The sequence below is a fragment of the Carcharodon carcharias genome, chromosome 5 (genome assembly GCF_017639515.1).
Source record: "Carcharodon carcharias isolate sCarCar2 chromosome 5, sCarCar2.pri, whole genome shotgun sequence".
NCBI classification, from domain to species: Eukaryota; Metazoa; Chordata; class Chondrichthyes; order Lamniformes; family Lamnidae; genus Carcharodon; species Carcharodon carcharias.
In genome coordinates, this window is record NC_054471.1 from 170,601,874 (window position 1) to 170,624,719 (window position 22,846).

Below are 22,846 nucleotides of genomic sequence, written 5' to 3' on the forward strand. Positions count from 1 at the left end.
AAAATGCTGAACTCCCGAGGTGAGGTGAGAGTGACTGCCCTTGACATCAAGGCAGCATTTGACCGAGTGTGGCATCAAGGAGTCCTAGCAAAACTGGAGTCAATGGGAATCGAGGAAAACTCTCCACTGGTTGGAGTCATACCTAGCACAAAGAAAGATGATTATGGTTGTTGAAGGTCAGTCACCTCAGCTCCAGAACATCAATGCAGGAGTTCTTCAGGGGAGTGTCCTAGGCCCAACCATCTTCAACTGCTTCATCAATGACCTTCCTTCCATCATAAGGTCAGAAGTGGGGATGTTCGCTGATGATTGCACAATGTTCAGCATCATTTGTGACTCTTCAGATACTGAAGCAGCCCTTGTTCAAATGCAGCAAGACCTGGACAATATCCAGGCTTGGGATGACAAGTAGGAAGTAACATTCACAAATATCAGGCAATGACCACCTCCAACAAGAGAGAATCCAACCATCGCCCCTTGATGTTCAATGGCATTACCATCACTGAATCCCCCACTATCAACATCCTGGGGGTTATTATTGACCAGAAACTGAACTGGGCTAGCCATATAAATACTGTGGCTACAAGAGCAGGTAAGAGACTAGGAATCGTGCGATGAGTAATTCACCTCCTGACTCTCCAAAGCCGGTCCACCAGCTACAAGGCACAATTCAGGAGTGTAATGGAATACTCCCCACTTGCCTGGACAAGTGCAGCTCCTACAACACCTGAAGAAGCTGGACGCCGTCCAGGACAAAGCAGTCCGCTTGACTGGCACCACATCTACAAACATTCACTCTCCACCATTGGTGCACAGTAGCAGCAGCGTGTACCATCTACAAGATGTACTGCAGGAATTCAAGTCTTTTTAGACAGCACCTTCCAAACCCATGACCATGACCACCTAGAAGGACAAGGGCAGTAGATAGATGGAAACACCAGCACCTGAAGTTCCCCTCCAAGTCACTCACGATCCTGACTTGGAAATATATCACCGTTCCTTCACTGTCGATGGGTCAAAATCCTGGAACTCCCTTCCAACAGCACTGTGGGTGTACCTACAGCACATGGACTGCAGCGGTTCAAGAAGGCAGCTCACCACCACCTTCTTAAGGGCAACTAGGGATGGGCAATAAATGCTGGCCCAGCCAGCGAAGCCCATGTCCCGTGAATGAATAAAAAAAAAGTTGTGAGGCTTCTTGTAGTTGAATTTCCAGGAGGTTGGTCCTCAGGTGAACTTGAAGTTGGAACCGGTTGGAGAGCCTCCCCCTTTCAAGTTATTGCTATTTGTTACCTTGGCTGCTTTGTTGATGGCTTTCTGCTGGTTTCTCTCTGTAAACTTGATTGTTGCTGTTTTAAAAGCAGGCAACAAACATGGCTGTCTTGCCCATGTGACCTGTTACAAGTCCTTTTCCAAATATAATGGCGTGTTAGCTCGATAAACATTCTTTGTTGAGGCCTTTCACACCTTGGAGTTCAACTTGATAGCACCACTGCACAACAAGCTGCGTTGTTATTTTTGGATGTGAGGGCCATCACAATACAGTGAAAGGCCAATGAGATCTATTTCACATTCGTCTAATACCCATTGAGTTTCGATGTCTCTCTTTGTCCTTGGTGAAGCATGGAGATGAGTTGTCTGCAAGCCCCATTATCTGTAGGTTTTGGTCCATCCTTAAAAAATGAGATGTGATTTACCAAGTAGCTGTGAGGCTCTTTCACTCAGGTCCATATTTAATCAGGTATTGGCCGCAGACTCTAAAGTCTATACAGTTGAAATGCCAAAAGTCACATAGTATGTTGCAGCCATCTTAACAGCTTTTGTGTTCTGCACTGAGCATGACACTACCTATTGTTGATGCCTCCATCTATGACAATATTGATAGGAGTGACCACCCCACAGTTCTTATAGAGACTATGTCTGGCTTCACACTGAGGGACCCCCTTCATTGTGTGTTTGGCACTACCACCATGCCAAATAGGATAGGTTCAGAACCGACCTAGCAGTGCAAAACTGAGCACCCATGAGGTGCTGTAGGCCATCAGCAGCAGTAACGTTGTATTCAACCACAATCTATAACCTCATGGCCTGGTATAGACTTCAGTCCACTGTTACTGCCAAGTCAGGGACCAGCCCTGTTTGAATGTGGAGTGTAGGAGAACACGCCAGGCATCGCACAAAACGTATCTAAAAATGAAGTTTCAACCTGGTGAACCTACATCACAGGACTATATGCATGCTAAACAACAGAAGTAGCTATAGTCAATAGCTAAGCAATCCCACATCCAACGGATCAAATCCAATCTCTGCAGTCCTGCTGCATATGGTTGTGGGCAACGGTGGTGGATAATTAAACAACTAATTGGGTGAGGAGGCTCCAAAGATATCCCTGCCTTTAATGGTTTGGGAGGGGGCGGGGGAGTGGTATTGAGCACATCAATGCAAAAGCACTTGCATCCATCTTCAAGCAGAAGCATCAAGTGGATGATCCATCTCAAACTCCTCCTGAAGTTCCTGTCATAGATGCCCATCTTCAGACAATTTGATTCACTTCTCAAGAAATGGCTGAAGGCTCTGGGTATAGCAGATGCTATGGGCCCTAACAGCACCCCAGCTGTAGAACTGAAGACTTCTGACTCAACCAGCTGTGCCCTTAGTCAAGCTGCTCCAATACAGCCACATACTGACATCTGCCCAACAATGTGGAAAATTGCCCAGCTATGTTCTGTCCACAAAAAGCAGGATAAATCCAAACCAGCCAATTAGTCGTCTTTCAATCATTAGCATGGAATCATGGAAAGTGTCATCGATAGTGCTACCAAGCAACACCTACTCAGCAATAACCTTCAGACTGATGCTCAGTTTGGGCTCTGCCAATGCCACTCAGCTCCTGACCTCATTACAGCTTTGGTCCAAATATGGACAAAATAGCTGAATTCCAGAGGTGAAGTGATTGTCCTTGACATCCATGAATCATTTGATTGAGTTTGGCATCAAGAAGTCCTAGCAAAATCAAAATCTGTGGGAATCAAGGGAAACCTTTGCAGTGGTTGGAATCATAACTAGCACAAAGTAAGGTCAGTCATTTCAGCCCTGAGACATCACTGCAGGAGATCCTTATGGAAGTGTCCTAGGCCCAACCATCTGCAGCTGTTTCATCAATAACCTTCTCTCCAACTTAAGTTCAGAAGTGGGGATGTTTACTGATGGTTATAGTGTTTAACGAAATAGCCTCGGCTTTTTCCTTATATTATGTCCTTGTGCAGTAAATATGCTAGGGACTAAGCAGTTGCTATTTTAATTGTCATTATTTCTGATGTAAAGTCAAATCAATCACACTAGTTGTGACAAAGCCAAGTATGAGTTTTCGTCTGGTTTCCCAAAATTTTCTAATTCAACTCAATTTCTTCAGTAAGTTGAACCAAATTCTGCAGCAAAGAATTTGTAGATTATGTGACACGTTAATGAGCGATCAAGACATTGTTATGTCTTAAGTGAAACCACAGCAATCTTTAGATTTCAAAAACATACAAGTTTAAAGTCCTTGACGAGCCAGAACAATTTAATTACTTTAAAAAAGAAAAAACCTGTAAATTCTGGAAATTTGAAATAGATAAAATACAGAAAGCACAGAGCAAATCCTACATTACATTGAAAAATAGGTTAACATTTTGAGCCTACAAAATAAGCAAGACTATTCACGGTCAAAATTCAGTAGTGGGAGAAGAGAAAAACAGATTACAATTAGAAAGCCATGATAGCTTGCTTTTTGTTACAGTGCAAAGTAATGCCTTTAGTTAACCGAGAGCATTTTTTTAAGTTAGAGGGAGGTGAAAGATTGCTGGATGTTTACCAAGATCGTGCCAAGTAAATAAGGAAAACCTCCATACTGGTGGAGGTAAACTGTAACTCAGTCAATATTTTCTCTTTGACATGAGGCTGTTGTATGCATTATGGAATTGTTGCAACAATTTTGCCTGCCTCCAGATATTTCTGTGTAATCTCAAGCTAAAGGCATACTTCTTTAAAGGTACAATGTTCAATATCTATCAGGACAACCTTTCACTGAAACTTGTTCCAAAGCTTTCTATTGAGTTTGAAACAGACTTCATAGTTTTGGAAGCTGTAACTTCACAAAGAGGTTAATTGAGCATCTGCCACTGAAAGATCTCTGATGTTTAGTGCAAATCTGTGACCTCTCATAAACTAGGACCTATCTACTTCGATGAACACTAAACCAGTAGAAGTCTGAGTGGGCTGAAGCACAACAATAACTTGTATTTATATGGCGCCATGAATGTAGTAAAACATCTCAAGGTGCTTCAAAGGACTGTTATCAAACATAATTTGACACTGAGCCACCTAAGGAGATATTTGGGCAAGTGACCAAAAGCTTGGTCAAGTAGGTTTTAAGGAGAGTCTTAAAGGAGGAAGGAGAGAGAAGGAGCTGAAGAGTTATAGAAAGGGAATTCCAAACCTTAGGCCACGGCAGCTGAAGCTATGACTGCCAAGGGTGGAACAGTTAAAATCAAGGATGGTCAAGAGGCCAGAATTGGATGAATGCAGGGTATTTCTGAGTTGTGGAACTGGAAGAGGTTACAAAGATAGGGAAGAGTGAGGTCATAAAGGGATTTGACAACAAATCTGAATTATAAAAGCAAAGTGTTGGTTGGGAGCCATCGTAGGTCAGCGAGCACAGGGGTCACGGCTGAATAGGACTTGGTGTGTATTAGAACACAGGCAGAAGAGTTTTGGATGAACTCAGGTTTCTGTATTGTGGAAGATGGGATGCTGGCCTGGTCTGTATTTGAGTAGTTGTAATTGGTAGCAAAGGCACAGTTGAGGTTTTCAGCAGCAGATGAGCTGAGGCAGGGGACGAGATGTAATGAAGTTGGAAATAGTCTTGGCCTTGGTGAGGGTGTGGATATGTGGTCGGAATCTTATTTCGGTGTCAAATGTGACACTAAGTTTACAAATAGTCTGGTTCAGCCTCACACAGTTGCTAGAAAGAGGGTTGAAGTTGCTTCCTAGGGAACGGAGTTTGCAGAGGAGACCAAATAGATGAATGATGGTGGAGAAGCACTGGAAGAGGATGGTATACTCAATCATGTCAAAGGTTGCATAGAGGTCAAGAAGAATGAGGAAGGATGCTTTACCACTATCACAATTACATATTATGTTATTTGTGACATTGAGAGTCATTTGGTACTGTTTCAGGGGTGGAAACCTGATTGGACGGATTCAAACGAGTTCTGGGAAAAATGAGCATTGATTTAGGAGGAGACAACATGTTTAAGGACTTTGGAGAGGAAAGGGAGCTTGGAGATGGGGCATTAGTTTGCAAGGACAGAATTTTATTTGTGGTCAACAGTTTAGTGAGAATAGCGTTGGGGGAGCATAAATTATGTCTCACAGACAAGCTGAAGTTGGGGAGGGCATATGGGGAGGTAGGAGAGAAATTGGAGAAAGATGCAAGTTCAAAGCTAGAACAGGAGGGAGTCTTACAGGAAACCTGGCCCAGTGTTCTAGGCAGAGGGAGAGAAAAAGCAAAGACAGCTGAATGGATTGTCAGTGAAAGGAAATGGCAAGCCTCACAATGGCAGCATGGCTAAGCATTAGCTTAGCACAATAGCATTCTCACTTCTGAGTTAGCATGAGCAAGGTTGTTTAGTCAGTGGTCCTCAACCAACCAACACCACCAAAATATGATGAATTGGTCATTCATTTCTTAGTTGTTTGTGGTACACAGCTATGTGTTAATTGGCTGCTACATGGGCAATAACTGCATTTCAAAATAACTGCATTGGTTGTAGGATGCTTTTGGACATCCTGAGATATGATAGATCTTGTGGTGCAGTAATGGTGTCCCTACCTCTGGGCCAGAAGCTCCAGGTTCAAGTTCCACTTCAGGACTTGATGGTCACGTAAGGTGCTTTCAAAACGTGGACAAACAGGTTGATTATCAACCTATAAATCCTTCCAATATGCCTAATGGCAGGCAATAAGAGCAGGAGAGTTCCCTGGTCAGCCATACTGCCAGAAGGCAATGGCAAACCACTGCAGCACTTTGCCAAGCAAAATTACATTCTATATAATTGTGATAGTGTAATCATGGACCAATCCAGTGGAAGTCCATGGTCACCAACGCCCTCTTAGGACATGATACCTGAAGGAGGAGGCGGTATGATAAGGTATGATGTAATAGAAGTCATTTCTTTCCTTAAAAGCCCTGAAAAACTGACAGAAAATAATTTTTGAAGATTTTCTACTGGCCCAATGACACAAAAACTTTTAAAAGAGAAAACAGCACAAAAGGGCTAAGAACTTATCCATGCATTCATTACAGCTAAATGTGCTGTCAATGATGGAAAAGACTTGAGAATTTTTTTTCAAGAGTGATGCCTAGATAGGTGCACAGCTAAACGAGGAAGGTTGCCTAGTTGTGATTAAACTTAAAAGGGTGGGTACATTTTCATTTCCACAAATAGTAGAATATTCTATTTGCTGTGAAGATTGATAAAAGAATAATAAGTATCCTGAGACTGGTGCCATTTCTGATGTCATTGTATAATCGGGGTATGAGACCTGTGTAATCTAGATGCCTAACTGCACATTTTGTAACTTGCGGTAAGCTGAAGTTACTATGTTGGTACAGAAATTAATTTTATTTGCGAAGAGGGTGTGGATGAAATTAACAGTTCATAAAATTTTATAGCAAAGGTTGATATGTTATGCAAAATGCATCTAATTTGTCTGCGTTTTGACTTTAGTCCAATGTTCAGTTCCTGGTGTTCAAACGACTACTTCATCCGGTGTCTGGAAACCTGCATCACTCGGAATGGAAACAGCAAGCAGGCAAAGGTCTGCTTCAGACCCTCCAAACCTTCATCCACCAGTACCACCAGTCCGTGTAACATCAGCAACAGCAAGTATGTATCTGGTTACTCATCTCTAGTATATTGGTCGACTTTCTGTCTTCATATTTCAGTTCGCGTGTAGGCCCTCACATTGTGGTTAATTAAAATGAATTTTTGTTTTCCCATTTACTTAATTATGCTATTTCTACTGATAATATGATTTGATTACATTATCATTTGATTAAGTCTTAAATTTGATAGTATAGTTCCTGGGAAGATAGTTTATAGAGAAATGAAAGCTGAATAGAAGGAAGTCCATCTTGCTACTGGCTTTTTTAAGAAAAGCAGTTCCAGGGACAAAATGTATTTGCCCATAAATGTATGTTTTGTATGGAAAAGGGTGTGTTTTTCTGACCCTTGGAGTGTGTATTTCAATTAAATAATTCAGCACCAAGCTTTGGTGAGTTAAAATGCTTTCCATTTCTCTTCTGTTGTTTAACAAGGTGTTTACTAAAACTCGCACCATTAGCACATTCCTTAGCTAATATCACCACCGTCAACACCCCTTTGTCCTTTTGTCTGTGACATCTTTGGCAATCTCTTTTTTTGCCTCCACCTATCACTGGCCCTCTACCCAGCTCCACCTGTCCCACCCCCCTCAACCAGCTTATATTTCACCTCATTTCTATATTTCCTTAGCTCTGATGAAGAGTCATATGGACTCAAAACATTAACTGTATTCCTTTCAGCAGATGCTGTCAGACCTGCTGAATTTTTCCAGCTATTTTTGTTTTTATTTCAGATTTCTAGCATCCACAGTATTTTGCTTTTATAAAAATAAAGAAAGTTATTTATTCTCTCTCACTTGCCCTGAATCAAATGAAACATCTCACACACACTCAATCTCACTCTCATGCCAAGATTGAATACAGATAAAGGTCATACACTTTTACAGATTACAGTTAAATCAGTTTCTGATTTACGAGCTTCAATCTCTCACGTGGCAGGCCTGTGGTCTTTGAATAAATTTGATGATTTGAATTTGAAGTGAGGGTTCCTATAAGGTTTCTTATAGTTGAATAGTCAGGAGGTAGGTTCTCAGGCAAACTTTAAACTGGAACGGGTTATGTATTCTGGCTGCCTGTTGTCTCACAATTGTTTCCGAGTCTGGTTCACACACTGGCAGTACTGATGCTTCTGATGGCTCTGGTGGAACTGCCTGCACAGAGCTCCTAGCTGATTTTAAACATACAGAGAAAACATGGCTGTCTCCATGTGGCTTTTTGAAAGTTCAAGGTCTTTTCCCAGTTAAGGTGTGGTGTTCATGTTAATTTCGCATGTTGTAGGTTAACACCTCTGAGGGTTTGAGACAGTCTCAATGTTTTTGTTTTAGAATGACCCATTCAAATCACATAATATCCCTTGATTGGTTTCAGGGAAGGGCATTGACTTATATTAGACTGGAATGTTCTTTGATTCCCTCTTGAGACAGGGGAGTGATTTCAATCTGCAAAAGAAGTCAGGTGACCTTGGGCGGCCATCTTTTCCAGCCCTTTTGTCCAATTTTTAAAAATATAAAATTAGATTGAAGTTCAGAATAATCATTCCAGTGCTGAGATGCCTCTGCCACATGAGCAAAAAAAAAAAGAATTTTGATTAGTTTTTTTTTAACACGGCCTCTCTGTGAAGCAGGAAAAAACGTACACGTACACCCTTCACACATTCTGACAATCAAACAGTAATCCAGTACTGCTGCAGTTTGTAACAGTCATCTTTTTCTTAAAATCCACAATTATGTGTTACCTAGTTGGGGGTTTATTAATAGCTCAAGGTTTCGGGGACCTTAACACCAACAGACATTTGATTCTCAATAAGGTTTGCTGTTAGGAACAGTTCAAGTTCCATGCTGGATCTGGGGAGAAGTCAGATATTACAGGTCCTGCTTCAAAGCTTGCAGTATGTAAATTGTTCTGTTGCTTGATTGTCTTGCCTGTAGACTCCTTAACCTTTTAATGGTTGTTTTCACAAACCATAGGTCTGATAACTTGGGTTCTGGTCCATTGATGATTCTTATTTCTAAGGTGATGGTGTGTGGTATATTATTTTTAAATCCCTTTGAGGTGTCCGGTTCTCCCACTGCACCCTGTCCACAGTGGGCTCAGAAGTTGAACTGTTGGATTTAGGTGGATTTAGATTTTGAACCTGATTCTCTGATTGATGGATGATTCTATGTTAACTGCACTTGTACTTTCCTTGTGGCTTTCACAAGTGTTGTTCATCCGGGAGTATATTGATTTCCCTCTTTCTTTTACCTTGGGAATGGGTTTATCCCCAATCTGTCCCATGTCCTCTGGGACACTATTGTCCACAGGTGACTAGCCAGCTTCCACTGCACCCCTCTATGGCACTTCAGTGGGTGAGGCATCTCCCTCATTTTCTGTCTGCTGGCTTGTGGACTTTCTCTGTTCCTATTTAAATCCTGGAATAAGGTGTCTGCTAACCAGACCTCTGGTTTAGCCGCTTCATTCCTAAACTACATTTGAGTCTGTGCTTGGTACCTTGAAGGCTGTACACATGGTTCTGACTGCAGCACCCCCTGTTGATCTTTTGGGGAACCAACAGTTTTCTCTGTGCCCGGTCTTTCCGCATTGGAAACATGAAGAGGGGGTCCCAGCTCATTTACCTTCCAAATTCCTCCGTTTAAAAGGTCGGGATTGCTGTACCCTTTTCTCTGTTCTACCTACCTCCATCTTATCTCCCTCTAGCTGGGTAGAAATGATCAGATCCAAATTTGTTTGAGTTAGAGGTTGTGGGTTAGTTTATATTCATCAGCTGTATTAGTTGCGTTGTTGTTCGAGATCAGTTTTAAGGCTGTATTGGAGGCAGTTTTTGATCACCTCCAGCAGTAATATTTATCTCAACCCCTTGTAGGTGAGGTCGATTCTTAGGGCGCACTGACTAGTCAAATGCTAGCTGTTTAATTCTCTCAAATTCAAAGAAAGTTTAAATGAATTTTTTACGAGAGTTTCAGAATTGTTGGTGGTATGCCTATGGTATGAGTTTGAGTTTTAGGGTAGCTGCCTTTGTCTGTCCATAATTGGCAAAACTGTCAGCAGACAATAAAGAATAAACCTTGCAGGCTTTCCCCCTTAAGTGACCTTGCATCAGGAGACTTCACCTGACTTCCCAGGCCATTAAATTAATCTGCCAGCTTCTCAAAGGCTGTAAAGGTTTCTACATCCCCCTTCAAACTCAGGCACTAGTCGGGAATACTTTAAGAAATCAAAACTTGTTTCAGAGCTAGGGTTATTTGAAATATCAGTGTGCACCCCCACCCTCCCCCGCCACACTAGGTAAAGTGAAGTTCTCCCCGGCTGCTTCAATCTGTCTTAGCTTCCTATCTTTTTATGCCTGTAATTCTTTCTCCAGTTTCTTTAGCTGGAAAGTTCACTCCCTCCCTCTCTCCCTCCTCTCTCTTGGAATTCCTTCTCTCTCTTGGAATTCCCCCTCTGTCTTTTGTCCTTCTCTTTCTCTCTTCCTGAAATTCTCTGCCCTGCTCTTCTTTTGCCTGAAATTCTAACTCTTGCTGTGCTCCTCTAGGCAAGTTTTGGTTAAACTAATCTAGTTTCTTTCAGGTTCCAGATCCTCTACCTGTTCTGAATCTGGAGTGAGGCCAAGATGTTCAGCAGGCATCTTTAAGACCTCAGGCTTTCGTGTTTTACAACAATAGTACTGAAGACTTATGCTTCTGAATTTGCTGTGCTCCTGAACTTGCTGCGCCCCTAGCCAAGCTGTTCCAGTAAAGCCACAACACTGGCATCCACTTGGCTATGTGGAAAATTGCCCAGGTATATCCTGTACACAAAAAGCAGGACAAATGCAACCCGGCCAACTATCGCCCCATCAGCCTAATCTTGATCATCAGTAAAGTAATGGAAGGAGTCATCAACAGTTCTATCAAGCAGCACTTGCTTAGCAATAACCTGCTCACTGATGCCCAGTTTGGGTTCTGCCAGGGCCACTCAGCTCCTGACCTCATTACAACCTTGGTTCAAAAATGGACAAAAGAGCTCAACTCAACAGGTGAGGTGAGAGTGACTGCCCTCTACATCAAGGCTGCATTTGACCCAAGTGTGGCATTACGAGTCAATGGGAATCAGGGTCATACTTAGCACAAATGAAGGTGGTTATGGTTGTTGGAGTTCAGTCATCTCAGCTCCAGGACATCACTGCTGGAATTCCTTAGGGTAATGTCTTCAGCAAAACCATCTTCAGCTGCTTCATCAATGACCTTCTTTCCATGATAAGGTCAGAAGTGGGGACGTTCGCCATTGGTTGCACAATGTTCAGCACCATTCACAAGTCCTCAAATACTGAAGCAGTCCATGTCCAAATGCAGCAAGACTTGGACAACATCCAGGCTTGGATTGACAAATGGCAAGTAACATTTGTGCCACAGAAGTGCCAGGCAATGACCATTTCCAACAAGAGAGAATCTAACCATTACCCCTTGATGTTCAGTGGCATTGCCATCACTGAATCTCCCACTATCAACATCCTGGGGTTACCATTGACAGAAACTGAACAGGACTAACCGTATAAAGACTGTGGCTACAAGAGCAGGTCAGAGGCTAGGAATCCTGGGATGAGTTCCTCACCTCCTGACTTCCCAAAGCCTGTCCAGACAAGTCAGAGGTGTGAGTGAGTACTCCCCACTTGCTTGGATGAATGCTGCTCTCACAACACTCAAGAAGTTTGACACCGTCCAGGACAAAGCAGTCCACTTGATTGGCACCATATCCACAAACATTCACTCCCTCCACCACCAATGCAGCATGTACCATCTACAAGATGCACTGCAGGAATTCACCAAGGCTCTTTAGACAGCACCTTCCAAATTCATGACCACTATCACCTAGAAGGACAAGGGCAACAGATAGATGGGAACACCATCACCTGGAAGTTCCCCTCCAAGTCACTTACCAACCTGACTTGAAAATATATCGCCATTCCTTCACTGTCACTGGGTCAAAATCTTGGAAATCCCTCCCTAACAGTACTGAGGGCGTACCTACAGCACATGGACTGCAGCGGTTCAAGAAGGCAGCTTACCACCACCTCAAAGGCACTTAGGGATGGACAATAATCACTGGCCCAGCCAGCGAAGCCCACATCCTGTGAATGAATAAAAAGAAATGAAGTTCTACCAGCTAAGCGATGTCTTTTAAATATTCTGTCATTCAGAATGCTAATTTAGCGCTAAGTAATCCTGTTGCATGAACAATTACGTCTTAACTTTTATCGTTAGTATTCGCAAAGCTTTCTGTTGTAACCCCTTTTGTTTTGTTTTTAAAAATATTGGCTATGTAACATTTCTGCTTCCAAATTTCCTTTAAAGTCACTTTGGCTTGTTTGCTCCAATGGATTTAAATTGCGGATGCAGGCCCTGATTCTGTTATGGACATAATGCATTTTCTTTATGTCCACAATCAGTGTGTTTTGTATGTTTTTATTATCCTTGCAACATGCATTCCAATTAAATAATTCAGCAGCAAGCTTTGATGAGTTTAAAATAAATAAGATTATTTATTCTCACACACGTACCCCAAGTTAAACCCAACATCACACACAAAAATTGGATGTAGGTAAAGGTCATGCACTTTTGCCGATTACAGTTATCTCAGTCTCTGATTTACGATCTTCGGTCCCCCATGCGGCAGGCCTGTGCTCTTGTGAATGGATTTGATGATATAAAGTTGAAGTAGGCTTTATGGTTTCTTGTAGTCGAATAGCTCTCAGCCAAATTTTAGACTGGAACAGAATATGTATTCTGGCTGCTTTCTGAGTCTGGTTCACACACTGGCTGAGCTGATGCTTCTAATGGCTCTGGTGGAACTTCCTGCACAGAGCTGCTAGCTGATTTTAAACAGGCAAGAAAACATGGCTGGCTCCATGTGGCTTTTCACAAGTTCAGAGTCTTTTCCAAATAAGTTGTAGTGTTCTTGTTAATTCTGCATCCTGTGTTGTTTGCTAACACTTCTGAGGGTTTGAGATATTAAGTGCCTTTATTTTAGAATAACCCATTCAAATCAGATAATACCCCTTTGATTGGTTTCTGGGAAGGGCATCGACTTACATTAGACTGGAATGTTATTTGGTTCCTCTTGAGACACAGGAGTGGTTCTAATCCACAAAAGAAGTCAGATGACCTTGGGCAGCTATCTTTTCCAGCCTTTTTGTCCAGTTTTTTAAAAATATGAAATTAGTTTGAAGCTCAGTATATGACATGCTGGTACTGGACATGACAGCAGCAAGTATGTGAAATGGTCAGTTGCAAACAAAGCAAATAGCTTACTGGTACCTGCTATGTTATGATCTTGGTGGAGACCAGTAACATATTTGTTTTTTCTTCTGGATATCCAAAAACCCAGGTATTTACTAACAGGATGAAGCCACAAGTTTCAAAGTTTAAATCAAAAGAACTTTACTACACAAAAATCAAAGAACATGAATGCTAATAATCACACACTATCTTAAAGTCAGTTACATTAATGATATTAGAACTACAACTAATACCTTCTTAACCCATATTTCCTTACACACTCATTTGACTTTCACCCCAAATAAAATCAAGCCAGATACTCATCAGAAATTGGAAGCTTAAACATTTAAACATTAGTCTGAGTACTGGTTCAAAGATTTGTACAAGGGTTGAGATTTATTGGTAAAAACAAAAAAACTGCGGATGCTGGAAATCCAAAACAAAAACAGAATTACCTGGAAAAACTCAGCAGGTCTGGCAACATCGGCGGAGAAGAAAAGAGTTGACGTTTCGAGTCCTCATGACCCTTCGACAGAACTGTTCTGTCAAAGGGTCATGAGGACTCGAAACGTCAACTCTTTTCTTCTCCGCCGATGCTGCCAGACCTGCTGAGTTTTTCCAGGTAATTCTGTTTTTGTTTGAGATTTATTGGGCTTTCCACTTACTTCCAGCAAGGTTTCCCTTCAACTCTCCTACAACAATCCCACAGTTCTAGACTCCCCATTCTACACGGACATTGCTAACATCTTGTGCGTAGCCGCCTTGGGTCAGAACTCTCCTGGTTCTAGTATTCTTTAACTCTGGAGTCCTGCATCTAAAACTCTCTCTCCTCGCGTTGACCCTGTTTTTCTGTTCTTTATCTCCCAGGCTGCTTGGTCACGTGATTATTTACTAGAGGCCAGCTGTCTTTTTATAAGAAATCTTCTTTTAGGGAAATCTAGTTCTTAAAGGAACAACCACCTCAACATAAAACGTACGCTTTTCTCTGAAAGCACATTGGCCATCATAGCTGCTACTTGTACAAATTATTTGGGAGCAGAGTTTTGTACACTTGTGAACAGACCATTCTGAACACAGGTCTTTTTCAAAAAAATATATAATGCCTTAACCATAGTTGATTTTGGACTGAGCATCTTACCGACAGCTGAATGGGAGACTTTATATTGCTTTTAACAGACAGTTGAAAAAAACTGTAATAAAAACAGAAAATGCTGGAAATACTCAGCAGGTCTGACATAATCTGTGGACAGGGAAACAGAGTTAACGTTTCAGGGCAAGGATCTTTCTTCAGGACAGGTCCTTGATGAGCAACATTAACTCTGTTTCTCTTTCCACAGATTCTGCCAGACCAGCTGAGTATTTCCAGCATTTTCTGTTTTTATTTCTGATTTCATCCACAGTATTTTCCTTTAAAGTGACACAAAACTGTAAGTTGTTTTCATGTCGGTCATTTTATATTTAAAATTCCAATCGGATTTTGTTAAAACACCATTCATATCCTCCAGAACTGTGTAAACTGAGATTCAATTGATATGATAGGGAGCCAACATAAAAACTTTCATGGCATGTGCTAATGATGTTCCAAGGTCCACCTGCCAGTGGGTGCTAAAATGCAACCCTTGTTGTGTATTTTGTTTCCATTTCAAAATCAAACTAGGAACTTTATGTTCACACCATGATGAGCAGACTTGCTTAAGTTAGTGATTTTACTGTGTGCTAGAAGCCAATGTACATATGTCAGCTGTTCTTTTAAATTCATGCCATGCAATAACAGGTAATGGTACTGGCATTCTATCAAATTATTCTGTAACTGTTAGTATGTGAAAACTGCTGTCAAGTTTATTATCAAATAAGTAAGATATTTATTGTTTTTCAATTCTCACATCCTGATTAAATCCATCTAGTTTGTTGGAAAGATGAATTATGCATACTTTTTGCCTATGCCCCACTTACCTTTGGCCTCCAGTCTCTCAAAACCCTAAATTTAAAATTCTCACTCCAGTGTTTAAAGCCTTTTATGGTTTACCTTGTCTGTGTAACCTCTTCTGGTTCTACAATCACAGTGACACCCCTACACTTTAAACTCCCTGTTCGTTGGACTCTGGCCTTTTGTATGTACCATCTCCCCTAGCTCTGTCATAGGCAGCCTGTCTTCAGCTGCCTAGGCAGGACGTGTGGAATTCTCTCCTTAAATTCCTCTCCCCCTTCAAGACCCTCCTTAAAACTCACATCTTCAATCATTCTTTTGGTCGTCTCTCCTCACATCTTTTAGCCACACATGCATTTTGTCCTCATGACTCTGTGAAATGTCCTTGGACAATTTTCCTATAAGTGAAAATTGTTGTACATATTATTAGATCACTGCCATAGAATATCTTCTGTATATAATAAATTATTCCATAATGGTTCTAATAATTTTGAGACTTTGTTTTGAGTACCTTGTTATGACAAGATCTTCACTTCCCCATGACAGGATGAAGGTTGTGTGAAACTTAAATGGCTGGGGAAAATTAAGCAAACTATTAATTTATTTAAGGGGAAGTGATGGTCAGAGGGAGTACATATTGTTTTTAAGTAGTCCACTGTTTTAGAAGGGATAAAAAAATAGTTATAAGTAATTATGTGTACTGTTTTACAAAATATTAATTTTATTATCACCATGGAAACCTTTGAATTGGGCCCTAATCCTTGCTAGACCACTCTTGACCTCTTTGACCTGGAGTATCCCGGATAATCTGTATTTAAAATGCTGGGCTACAACTTCAGACCAGCCTGGGAGTCTATCTTTAGCCAAAGGAAATATGCTAATAGTTGGGGATGCAGAATATTCCCCTGGACTTTATCTTGCCTTTGTTATTATTTATCTTTCAGACCCTTCGCCTCCAACTCCAGTAGCAAAGACAAGCAGTGTTATTGAAGCAATGATTCTGCAGGTAAAACAACCACAAGCCCAACAGCAGCAGCAAGGTTCTCCGCAGCAAACTGCTCAGAATAAAAAGCCACTGCCACCACCACTGCCTCCACAGCCACCACTTCGCATTTCACAGCAGAAATCAACAACCAGGTAATAGATTTTTCATATCGGTAGCTTGCAACTAGAATCTTTCAAATATACAAACAGTTACTTGGTAGTACAGACTTTGACTATTGCTGAAAAGTGAAACATGTTGCCGAAGCTTTTCGTTTTGCACTCATCAAATGAATATTCGCATTTGCCCTGCTGAGTGCAAGACAAAAAGCTTCAGCAGCATATCTCTTCAGTAATATTCAAGTGCTGTCATCTTTATTTAGTTTCGATATTAACAGTGTACATATATAACTAAATTATGATGAATGGTAGTACATTTCTTTGACGATGGCTGAATTGTGGCAAAACCTATGGTAATATTTGAAAGTTGCATGGAAGTGTTATAGATTTTTCTAGATGGATTAGCTGCAAACAAATAGCTTTCCTCATCTATAATTATCTTGTGATCTCCTTGTGAATTTCTTCATTGTTCCATTCTTGATTTGGACTAGAAATGTCTTAATCAATACCTCAGTCTGCACCCTCTTCTGTTTTGTAACACACTCTTTCTCCCCACTCGGATCAAAAATCCACAGTAGTTATGGCTGGAAAATATATGGGAACTAAAATGGAAATCTGCAGAGAAAGTTAGAAGTATTTATATTTTAAGTTATCAGTTATAGTGAATTTCATTATTCTAAGTCATAGCATATTTCCTGTAAATAACAAATCATTCACTTCTGGTTATATGAATTTTTAAAAACACTGGCCATCTTACTGGCATAAGGTCCCCAGTTCCTCAGCTTGGATGTGACTATTTGAAGTGAATCAGCTGGAGCAGATTGACCCAAAGTAATTTCAGGAAATAGCTAATGTATCATGATGGAATAAGTTTTTATGCTAATTTTAGAATGTCTTTGTCATCTGTTCACAGTTCGGATCGAACATCTACAGTTAAAAGAACATCTACGGTACCTGGAACTGTACAATCACTGCAGTCAGGTGAATAAACAGTTTTTTAATCGGCAACTCAACATTGCTGACAGTTACCCTAAACAAAGGAAGTTTAGATATCTCAATTTCTCTGTGCCTCATTTTGTTCACTTTTTGTGCCTGACAAGGAAACTGTAAATTAATCTACCTCATGGGTGCAAGTAGTTTCACATTTTTATAAATTTGTTTGCAATTTTTTTCAAGTTGAAAAAATAGGATCATTAATTTGTTATATGACTTTGAGTCATCTGAGAATACTTTATGTTGTTTTTCCGTATGCTGTGATGACATACATTTAAAAAGAGTTGAAAGTTCCCAATCCGTCCAATTTCTTCACCATTTTTCCTGAAGGCTTATGCTTGGTTGGTGGTGCATATGGAACTATGCCAAATGCATGCCCATGTTTTAATGTCTAAGGCTTGGTGGTGAACGTTGGCAGGCACTTCAACCTACTTTAATGCAGGCTCTTTACCCTACTTTAATCCATGCCGTGCAAATCCATATACCTGGCTTAGTGGCAGCACTCTCACCTCTGAGTCACATTATGGATTTGAACCCCAATCCAGACTTGGAACAAATAACTAGGTTGATACGTCAGTGCAATACTGAGGGAATGCTGCACTGTGAGGTAGCGTAATTCAGCTGAGACGTTAAACCACTCTCTTAAATTGACATGAAAGATCCTCTGGCATTATTCAGTGAAGAACATGGAAGTTCTTCCAGTGTCTTGGCCAACATATATCCTCAACCAATACCAGAAAAATAAGGTTATCTTGTATTAATTACTGTTTGTGGGATCCTTCTGTGTGCAGACTGCCACATTGTCCTACATTGTGATACCAACTACATTGCAAACATAGTTGTAAAACTCTTTGGGACCTTGAGGTGGTGAAAGGTACTATAAAAAATACAAGTTTGTTATAGACTCTTGCCAGACAGCTTAAATAGGCAAAAATAAATTTGTTTCAAACTTACTAAAATTATTGTTCAACATGTCACTGAAAGTTGCTATTTGTTCATGCTGCAATAGGAGATGCTTTTCTGGGGCCTGACGCTGCACCAAAAAAACCAGGACATGCACCTAATTCTGCAAATCTCAACAAAACTCCTGCACCAATGCCACGAAAGTCTCAAATGGTATGGATGTATTGGACAACCACTAAAAAACAAAAATTGCTTGGATTCTTTAAAACTTCAAAAGCATTGGTTTCTTTCGAGTCAAACTTGCTCTTTTAAAAAGAAGCACAATTACCTTTTTAAATGCAGTATCAAATTAATTTTGAGTAAGCTACTTTAGTAGTTGAATTTTTAATACTGCACTTGCCTGTCAGTGAAAATGGAATGGCTTATTAAACAGCTGTCATTATTTTGTTTAAATAACTTTCTTAGAATTCACACATACTTGTCAGTTTTGTCTTCTATCTCATTTTTACTTGTGTTCAACCCATAGAGACCATAATCAAGATTTTTAATGTTACAAGTTACTTAAAATCCAGCTGAAACCCATCACTGACAATTTAAAGAATAGATTAGGGTTAGTCTGAGAAGGTGTATTTGTTAGTAGAAGAAAATCTGAACTGGAGAATGTAATTTTAAGTGTAGCTTTATATAAAGTCATGGAAGAAACTACCCTCAAATGTGAATGTAAATTAAATCGATACAAATTATACAGCAGAGACAAATGATTCATCTACATCAGCCTTTGTCGCCGAAGATAATACAGTTGACTGAAGCAGTCAAGCTAGATCAGAACTGATAAAAGCGGAGTGAGTGAATTATTCACCCCATCATCAATGCAGAGCTGATAGATGGGAATGCATTGCTTATTGTTTCTGTTATGTGCTGGCTTGGCACATTCCCTTTAACATTTGGAATATCCACCATTATTGAAGTTGTACCATTATGCATTCTCGAGTTATATGAGAACTATTCTGTGTGTACAGGCATATGAATGTTTGTTTAAAGAATGTCAGATCTTAAAGAAGTGTAAGTTTTTTTAGGTAGTCAATTATTCAATTCAATCTGGAGTATTTAAATTTTATTTATATCTGTGGCCTGCTTTGTTCAATGATACCTTGTTTGTTTTCTGTTATTTTAGTTGAAATCAAAGCCAAGACGTGTGAAAGCAATTTATAATTGTAGTGCAGATAACCCTGATGAGCTCACTTTCTCAGAGGGTGAGATTATTATTGTTGATGGTGAGGAAGATCCAGAATGGTGGGTAAGTTGATGTGCAAGATTTTGATAACATTGTCAAGATGATTTTAAAGAGTCACAAAATCACTTTCTAACTGACATGGACAAACTGTTCATCGCCCTTCCATCAAAATTCCATATACGTGAGGTACCATAGATTGTGGGTGTGAAGAAGTCAACCCAGCGTATGAGCCCATTTTTTTGGCACCAAAAATCATGCTTTTGCATATACTCAGTTATAAGTCGACCCCCTCTTCAGCTACAAAATGGTAAACAGTGTCCCAAAACCACAGGTTCAGGATTTTGGATCTTTGGCGGGGGGGATTCTATGCGGGTTGGGCAGATTGGGCTGAGCCAGGTTGGGTGCTGTTGAGGGTCCGTTGAGCATGGGTAAAGACTAGTGCATGAAGCTGATAACTACCACCTCACCAATGCAGCATCTAGCCGAACAAGCCAGTAGGTTATTTTACTCATCTAATAAGAATTAAAATTCATGCATGGCAGCTTATAAAAATGTCCAGTTTTCGGGCATCTCCTGTTTTCGGATAGCCGGATTTGAAACGCTGTACCTGCACTCTTTGTAGTTGGCCGCAATTTGTCACCCCAGAAATGCATATTTTACTTACCTTATACTGAAAATCGGTACATGGGATCAAGCAGGAAATATGTTGCAAAGAAAATGCACAGCAGATTAGACAATGCATGGCATGGCCAGTGACGAACAGAAATGGGTCAAAAAAAACAGAATTACCTGGAAAAACTCAGCAGGTCTGGCAGCATCGGCGGAGAAGAAAAGAGTTGACGTTTCGAGGCCTTCAACAGGTTGAAGGGTCATGAGGACTCGAAACGTCAACTCTTTTCTTCTCTGCCGATGCTGCCAGACCTGCTGAGTTTTTCCAGGTAATTCTGTTTTTGTTTTGGATTTCCAGCATCCGCAGTTTTTTGTTTTTAACAGAAATGGGTCCTCCACTAAAACGACTGAAGTACAAAACTACCCCTTTCATGCTAAAAGTTGTAATGTTTGCCAACTTGTCATATAACTGTACTGCAGTAAGGGAATTCGGTGTTAATGAAATACTGGTGCGAGAATGGAAGAAGAAATCTGCTCTCAAGAAGATACCCAAGACCAAATGTGCCATCAGAACAGGGACCAGCCACTGGCTTGATCTTGAGAAGCATGTATCTGAATGAGTTGTCTAAAATTGTCAGAATGGTTATATTGTTACCAGAAATGCAATGCATGTATACACACTCAAGTTGGCCAAATCAGACCCTGAGTCCAGCAAAGATTTCAGACTTACAGCTAGTTATGTAGCCGTTTTATGGAATGAAACAGTTTAGTGTTGCGGGAGAAGACCAAGATTGCTCAGAGTCTGCCAAAATTATCAGTTTCCAGCAATTCATCAAACAGTGGAAAAAAAAGAGTACCCATAAGTCACAACTGCAACATGGATAAAATGCCCATTAATTCCAACACACCCAGCAGCCAAACTGTGTACTAGAAATTTTCAAAAACAGTTCTAGTGAAAATAATAGGGCAAGAGAGGAGAAGATGCACAGTGGTACTGGCTTGCATGGTTGGCGGAACAAAGTTAAAGCCTATGGTAATTTTCAAACGTTAAACCATACCGAACATTAAGTTCCCTGCAGGAGTTTTTGTGCATGTCCACGACAACAATTCGATAGATGAGGATGGAGTGAAGTTATGGATCGATAATGTATAGAATAGGCATCCCAATGGCCTATATAAAAAAAACAGCTTATGTCGTGAAAGTATAATAATTTTCATATTATTGTGATTTATTGTAAAAGTAGGTTAATAGTGGGCTTAGATAGCTTTTCTGTGTTTGTGGGATGTAATTGAATTGGAGACAGCTGGTCTGGAGGCTTTTGATTCATCAAAAGAAGCTAAATATGTAAACATGGCTGAAGTTTTAGAAGGTGAAGTTAGGAGACTTTGCATTTTTAGATAAATCAGGGTGGTTTGAATTTCAAAGAGATGGTAGCATGTTACACCTAGCTAGAGAAGCTGGGCCAAGCAATGTGTTTATTTTTCCCAAAGGTTACTGATATTATTAGTATCATGAAAATATTTATATTATGAGAAAGGTAAAGTTCCAAAAATATATGGGAACAATGGAATTTGCATTAAAAGGGAGAAACATGTTTAAAGGAGAGAGGCTATGTGTCAGAGGGGAAGGCATTGTAAGATCTACCAGAAGTGTGAAAAGCCAAGTGTGAAAAACCACCCAACCATCAGGAGGGACATGCAGGAGCAGGCAAATGCAGGTGCACCTCTGATCGCCATTTTACGTGCCAATTAAGGCCCGCCCAGCATGACATCCTCCAGGAAGCGCTATGCGCTCCCTGTGCAAGCGTGGAGGGGGATTCCTTCAGCCAAGAGTGCACTCTTTCGCACATGTGCGCGCTCATCACCCTGAGGCTAAATGCTGCCTCAGGGAGGTCAGCGCCAAATTTAAAAATGGTCAATGTACAAAAATAAAATTTCCCTGACATGTCCCCTCATGTGACACTGTCACATGAGTTGGGACATGTCCATCACTTTTAATCAAAATTTTTGTTAAATTTTTAAAAACCCTCATGGAACCTCATCCCGCCCATGGAGGAGGTTCTATACTTTTTCTGAAGCCTGCCAAGGCTCCCGGCCTGCCCGCCAACCTTAAGGTTGGATGGGCAGGTCCATTAATTACTTGAATTAGTTTTTAAATGGCCTCAATAGGCCATTGACAGGTCGGCGGGCGCAAAGCTGATTCAGCTGCGCCCCTGCCAAGCTAAAAATTGAAAAGATTTAGGGTGACGTTGCGAGTTCCGCCTGATGTCATCCCACATCATTTTAAGCGTCGATGAGTAGGCCCTGCCCCCCCACTTGCCGACATCAATATCCTGGCCCATGTTTCCCTGGTGGATTTGATCCGCCTGGCACACATCATCTGCTGTATCATAACACTTATTTGTGTGGGACATATTCAGATCCCATATAACTGATGAGATCAGGATATGCCTGCAAAGAAATAACACCTACGTTGTAGTTATATCAGGGCGTCTAACATCTATAGTTCAACCTTTTGGATGTATGCCTCAACAAGCCATTCAGGATCATGTTTGTATCAAATGGAATAGGTGGATGGTTGATGCAGAGAAAACCTTCAGAAAGAGTGGAAATATACATGCAGCCCCACTTGATGTTTTGTGCGGTTTCATTATCAAATCATGAGATGCTATTAGTGCACCAAGTGTCATCAGATCATTAAAAAAAATGCAGAATATCCAATTCATTGGATGGAGAGGAAGATGATTTGTTGCAGGGAGATGATTCTGAAAGTGAAAGCACAAAATCTGACCCAGACTGGGATTCTTATGATGATGCCATAGTCAAAGTGACGTGGAATGAATTGGATGAACTCTTGTTGGATGCTGATGGGAATGAATTTGAGTTTTAAAACGTTTTGA

At 40.7% G+C, this 22,846-nt stretch overlaps 1 protein-coding gene across 1 annotated transcript in view; it reads left to right on the forward strand.

Moving 5' to 3' along the window:
• asap2a (ArfGAP with SH3 domain, ankyrin repeat and PH domain 2a) overlaps positions 1 to 22,846 on the forward strand; it is a 207,759-nt gene that overhangs the window by 180,890 nt on the left and 4,023 nt on the right. The window contains exons 23-27 of the mRNA XM_041188015.1: positions 6,771 to 6,929; positions 16,051 to 16,243; positions 17,121 to 17,188; positions 18,210 to 18,316; positions 19,278 to 19,400. Coding sequence (XP_041043949.1) covers positions 6,771 to 6,929; positions 16,051 to 16,243; positions 17,121 to 17,188; positions 18,210 to 18,316; positions 19,278 to 19,400 — 650 coding nt within the window. The remainder of the gene's footprint in view (positions 1 to 6,770; positions 6,930 to 16,050; positions 16,244 to 17,120; positions 17,189 to 18,209; positions 18,317 to 19,277; positions 19,401 to 22,846) is intronic.